This window comes from Guillardia theta (genome assembly GCF_000315625.1).
Source record: "Guillardia theta CCMP2712 unplaced genomic scaffold GUITHscaffold_61, whole genome shotgun sequence".
Lineage (NCBI taxonomy): Eukaryota > Cryptophyceae > Pyrenomonadales > Geminigeraceae > Guillardia > Guillardia theta.
The window spans coordinates 367,437-373,262 of record NW_005434613.1 but is presented as its reverse complement, the minus strand read 5'-3'; the positions used below and the strand labels follow the sequence as shown (position 1 = coordinate 373,262).

At 49.2% G+C, this 5,826-nt stretch overlaps 2 protein-coding genes across 2 annotated transcripts; both read right to left on the bottom strand.

The window, feature by feature from the left end:
- Positions 1-325: 325 nt before the first annotated feature.
- On the bottom strand, positions 326-1,419 carry GUITHDRAFT_153904 (hypothetical protein). Its single transcript, XM_005828198.1, has 8 exons — positions 1,367-1,419; positions 1,279-1,321; positions 1,073-1,226; positions 828-1,025; positions 736-777; positions 602-667; positions 503-556; positions 326-459 (listed from the first exon to the last, which is right to left on the bottom strand). Exons 4-8 carry the CDS (start codon positions 978-980, stop codon positions 373-375), a joined length of 402 nt encoding a protein of 133 aa, XP_005828255.1. The 5' UTR covers positions 981-1,025; positions 1,073-1,226; positions 1,279-1,321; positions 1,367-1,419; the 3' UTR covers positions 326-372.
- A 602-nt stretch (positions 1,420-2,021) lies between these two features.
- Positions 2,022-2,628, bottom strand: GUITHDRAFT_74911 (hypothetical protein; the record flags this gene model as incomplete). Its single annotated transcript, XM_005828197.1, has 4 exons — positions 2,022-2,129; positions 2,181-2,330; positions 2,381-2,431; positions 2,479-2,628. Coding segments are annotated over 4 exons (459 nt in total), but the record flags the coding sequence as incomplete, so codon positions are not given.
- Between the last annotated feature and the right edge of the window lie 3,198 nt (positions 2,629-5,826).

Below are 5,826 nucleotides of genomic sequence, written 5' to 3'. Positions count from 1 at the left end.
AGACCTTTCATAAACACATGAGTTGGTACTCGAAACGTTTTCTTGGCAGAGGTTGAGAGTTGAACAAGCTTTCTACCTGTCTCATCGTTTGTCATGCATTCCTATTCAAACTGTCAGAAATCTCCTCCTTTCTCGGCCATCTCCTCGCCTTCCAGTACTGTCTTCATTCTGATTGGTGTATAATATTCAACTATGTGCGTGCAGATGATATCTATCCATACATGTGTATGTATCTACATGCATTCTTCTCATCTGCTGTTTCTGTACATGTGACTTGTCCATGTTACAGTAACTGATATCCATCAACGTGCATGTAGCCTTCAGGAATTTTGACAAGAGTGTAAAAAACAATAATCACAACAGAGAAAGTAGCTATCCCAGCTCAAACAGGTCCCAGAATTCATCTTCCTCATCCCCCTCCCTCAGTCTCTCCTCGCACTTCACACTTCGTCCAAGATGCTGCAGAAACTCTTACAAGCACGCGAAAGAGAAAAGCTCTCACCTTCTCAAAACGCGACACCGCCACCTCTGCGAACCTATCCTCGTCGTCCAGCCCCTGCTCACAGCCGTCACAAGCTCGAGGGAGTAAAATGGATCTCACGTCAGCAAACTCGTTTCCAATCCACAAGATCGATGCTGCCTCCCCTCCCCGCACAAGAAAGAACGCCTGAAATACTATCAGGTAACCTGCCTCCTCCTCCTCCTCCTCCTCCTCCTCCTCCTCCTCCTCCTCACCTTGCTTGTCCAGAGATCGTCTGAGTCAAAGTTCTCAAGCTCCTGCCATGACCAGGTCACTTCCATTTGCTCTTCGCACTTGGGCCCCTCACCTCAAACTCAACATCGCCCTCTCCGTCATCCCATCCGACAATCTCAAACATCCTGACTCGAGGACCAGATTCTTCCCCCTCCTCCCCAGCTTCCTCTGCTGGAATCGAGGCCGCCGCTGGTTTCTCCTCTTGTTTGACCTCCTCCTTGTCCATTCTCCTCCACCCTGCGGAGAGCGGCGGGACGAAAGACTGAACAGGCTGCAAGGTACAAGGTGAACGAGCACCTCACGAACAGGCAACAAGACCTGCGGTGAGGTTTGCGATAGGAGGAGCGAAGGACCTGGACCGCTCGGCCCACTCACACCCTCCTCCCTCCTCCCTGAGTCTCGCTTGCCCACTCCCCGGGGTTCAGCAGGGAGGGAGGGGACGACAGGTCGTTCTGCCTGGATGCTTGAGAGGCTGTTGACAAGTCGATGAGCAGAGACGAAGGGAAATCATCGAGCGACTTTACCTCAAGTTCATCCCGGCATCTTTCAACTCCAACTCCTTCGATCCTGCACAAGGCATGAGAAGCTAGGAGGTCGCGAGCCAGTCGAGACCTTTGGGTAGTCTACACTGCAGCTTAGCTACCAGGTCCAGAACTTGTTGACTCTCCTACCACGAGGGGTCAGCCACTACGACCAATGGAATGAGAAAGAGATCATTCGATTGCTCTACCTGGCCATGATTCACAATCACAACTTTCTCGCAGGCGTTCTCAAATTTCTGAAGATCTCCGATACACTGCATTGCAAACTCCTTGTGCTCCTGTCGAATGAAGTTCAGCATCGCCCGTGACGGTTCAACCTGCCGAGCAACCAGTGTGCTCCTATCGCCGATCCACACGTACATCTCCTCTGCAGTCTCGAGGATGTAGACCTTGAGCATGCATGTCACCATGTAGGAAAGAGGTAGACGCGTCAGCTTCACCTGATCCGGCTGCAGCACATACAGGTGATTCTCGTCGAATTCCTCCTGGCTCGACATGTCTTGATTCCTTCCATCCCAGTGACCGAGCAACTTTGACGCAAGGCAGTCCTTTGTGTCTTTTATCTGCGCCCCTCCTTCTGGTACATCTCCCCTTTGAAGGGCAAGGTCAACCTTACTCGTCAAGAAGCTTTCAGGATTCACCTGAAGTAGTAATGCACATGAAACGCCCTCATCCGGTGGGCGTCAACTCCCCCCTTGTTTTCGAGGTATCAATTCTCCACACTCTCATCGTGTCAATATCAAACGCACCTGCTTGTAAGCTTCCAGATTCTTGCTCCACGTCATCAGTTGAGCAGCGAAGCCAGCGTTAGGGTTACAGATGCCTCTTCTCTCCTATTTGGAGGTGACTGAGCACGACCTCACGTTTGTCCTCCTAGAGTTTACCTTCACCCGTAGAAACGCATCCTCGTAGGATAAAGAATAATCGTGGATCAAGAAAGCTATACAGAATGCACAAGATCTTGAGACCCCTTGATGGCAATGTACAAGTATCTTCCCTCCCGTCTGCTTTACAGCTTGAATGAGTCGCACAACCTGAAACCAATCTCAATCATCTCAACACGGCCATCATCTACGAATCATACCCTGTAGACGTGGCAAGTGATGTCTTCAGAGGCTGCATCATTCAAGTAAAGCTGCAGGACGTGTTAGATGAGAAAATTCGTGCCTAGTAGCGACTCACAGTAGTGTATTGAAATGACTCTGGAAAAAAATTCTCCGAAGACAATCCGGCGCAATTCAAAATGTGCGTTATTCCAACTCCCTTTAAAAGCTCAAGATTCTGCGCAACTGCAACCCCACCAACGAACAAGAAATCTTCAACTCGTGTGCACTCATTCTCAAACTTTTTCAATTTTTCTGCCCGGAGTTCTGTTTCTGTCTTTTCTCGAGGGATCTCCAGGGCTTTGGAGATGTTGAGGCTGATAGACGGCTTGCTGACATCCGTTTGCTCTGCCGATTGCTTCAAAAGTTTCAAACTTGGAGGAGCAGCCTCATGCGCTTGCTCATTAGCTTCGCTCCCGTCCGCTGCCAAATGAGTTTCATGGTGTCGGCGCTTAGGGAGAGGTTTTAGGCCTGCGAAAGGAACACAGATCTCTTAGACCATTCGCAATCAGTAGACTCTGCTGCTAAGATTACCTGTAAGATGTAGCTTCTTGCAAACAAAGTTTGAAGCTCTAGTTCCAAAATCTGTTTCTTCTCGGAGATCGAGTTTCTGACGACTTCGCAAATCTGCTGGCGACAGGAGAGGTCTATCGTCTCTTTCAGGAGAGGGATAACTTGGATCCTCCACAGCAATGGGCTGCTCAGACATTCAGCATCGGTAAAAATTGATGAGAACAAGTTCAACCTTCAGCTTCGATGGCTCTCCTGAAAAGAACCGACTGGAAAGACACATGAGAAATTGTGATGTTTTCGTACACTTTCCACCTCAATGATCCTTTCGAATCAGGTCGCTGCTTCGGAGTCGATTTGGCAGACCCGACCAAGTCATACTCTGTGAAATTGCACAAAAGATCATTCAGTCCAACCCAACGAAAGCGTATCGTCCAACCTTCGTTTTCATATGGCACGTTGACTTGCAAACCACAACTGTCCGAGGTGTTCAACGGTTCGTCTTGGATGCTGTTCAAATTGAGGAATGAATGAGAAAACACAACACGAGGCATATCTGTTGTAAGACCTCGCGGACTTTGACCAATTGCAGCCCATTGGAGCCAATGATAATTCTAAATCCAACGCGCAAATCCTGCGATGCCCAAGTCAGGGCATTGTTCGAGACGCCATAGGATCGAGAAGCACCTTTGCTGCTCATGAGAGCGTGTTCCTCTCAGTCTTTTCGCCCTGATGGATGACAATCAGTGTCAAATACAAAGGTGACTTTTTCCAACACCCCATCGTGCGGGTATGGGTCTTCCCTTGTTGCCTGTCAGTCTCGCTGTACTCTCTCCGCTCCCTATCAATCACTGGCACGCATGGCGGCTCGGCTCTCTCTTTCCTCCGATATCCCTCCTTGGAAAGCTCTATCAATCTATCCTTGTGATGTACTCAACAACAATCTTAAGGCAAACGCACCGCGCTCTCGCCCTAAATTCTTCACCGCATCCCTCACGCAGTCCAACTTTGATCTTCCGCACAACATACCGTTCCCCTTCCCGCCATTGTCGGTCGTGCTTGTCGCAATTTATTTTCTGATATTCGCCTCCTTCCTCCTCCCCTGCCTGTATCCCTCCAATTCAATTTACATCCTCCCCCCACTATCCGCGATTCCAACCCACTTTTCATTGCTGTTGAGGTCACAATCTACAGGTACTTCTGCTACTTGTAGCCATTTGCTTCCTTGTAAGCAGCGTCCTCGTATCCTCTTATTCTGATTCTTCTTGCCTCCCTCCCTCCCTCCTTCCCCTCTCCAACTCATTTTCGTTCAACGCCTGATCAGAATGCCATAATGAGGAAGGAGGTCGTGTGTGCAAATAGGTGGGTGGGGTGCATAATTAAGGGGTGGATTGGACCACAAGGGGTACCTTCATCATAGATAATTGGGGTACCTCTACTAAAAAGTACCGGTGTGAGTTATTCATTTTTATTTCAGACAGGGTGGGTGATCAACGTTTGTAGTATTTCGTAAGGGTAGAATCTTTGGAGTACAAATTGAAATTTCGTACATGGGGGATGGGGGTATTGCCAAAACTCGAATCACAGGGTAGGGTTATCAAAGTACCCTCCAAATTGTATAGAAGTAAGGGGGTAAAGTTGTGTTTCGAAGTCTTAAAGTAGGGTAGGGGGTACATTAATATACACCCCAAAGGGTTCAAATTGAAGTCAGGTTGTACGAGATTGGTACTATAAGGGGGGTGGGTGTTCGGAGAAGGGACCCCCTCCGAGGATACCCACCCCCTATTGAGATACAACACGTAGTAAATTGGGGGTAATGAAGGGGTAAGGTGGGAGTTGACTTTGTGAATTGCCCGAACACTGTCTCTACCCTGCCGTTCTCCGCCTTTGCATATAGGATAGGAGGGTGGGTACATTTTGAGCGAAGTTGGCGAAACATAATCCAAAATTTGAATATTATTGATGATTTTTGAAAAATAGGACGAAGGTAAACATGGTGGTTGGTGAAAACACTGAAATTTTGAAAATAGTTTCCTCAAAACATGGAGTTTTGTTTATTTTTCACTTCCAAAGATTTCTCATTTTTAAAAAAAAAAACTTGTTTGTGAGTAATAATTTTACTCAAAACGAAATAAAAATCAGTCAGATAAAAAAACCAGCTCGCCTCAGAGTTCATCTCGAAACACTGAGAAGGCAGCAAGCAACTCCTCACCAACCACGTACAGCAGCGTCTCGGAGGTAACCAGATCAGGAGCAGGAGCAGGAGCAGGAGCGCATGGGTCATGCGAGGAGGACGGCGAGACCCATATCAGCTCGATACTTCCGGAGCGTGCGATCATGCAGACGATGAAACGAAGGGTCCCCATGCACCGCCTCCTGGATGCATCCATCCTACTCCGCTATCAGAGTTGCTGCATGGAGTTACGGCAGGTACCGGAGTTCCATCAAGGTTTCAGCGTGAACAAGTTCATCCATACCTGCAGGGATGGGAAGAAAGGCCTGAGGCAGGCGATGGGTGGCACAGCTCACATTATGATCCGAAGTCTTTTGTTGGGCTGGTTCAGAGAGCGCAGGGAGGCCAACGGGGCTTGTATTGTTGGTGTAGGGAGGAGTTGTCATGACGTCCAGAACCAGCCCAGTCCAGACATGAGTGCGAAGGACAGAAAGCCAGAGATCGCCTATCTTCCGGTTCGTGGAGCTATTCTGAGGAGCTTGAGTCCGAGTCAGAGTTTTGATGATCAAGTCTGTAGTGTTGATCATGAGCAGACGCATCGGAGATGGGCAATGGGGAAGGTGTGAGAGCAGGGGCAGGGGAGCAGGAGCAGGAGGGATAGAGGCAGGGGCAGGGGCAGGGGCAGGGGCAGGGGCAGGGGCAGGGGCAGGGGCAGGGGCAGGGGCTGGGGCTGGGGCTGGGGCT

Coding starts and splice junctions, on each gene's coding strand:
- GUITHDRAFT_153904 (XM_005828198.1), bottom strand. CDS start 980: ATGGACAAGGAGGAGGTCAAACAAGAGGAGAAACCAGCGGCGGCCTCG. Junction 778..827: donor AGGGCGATGTTGAGTTTGAG/GTGAGGGGCCCA, acceptor TGGTCATGGCAG/GAGCTTGAGAACTTTGACTC. Junction 557..601: donor TTGGAAACGAGTTTGCTGAC/GTGAGATCCATT, acceptor GGCTGTGAGCAG/GGGCTGGACGACGAGGATAG.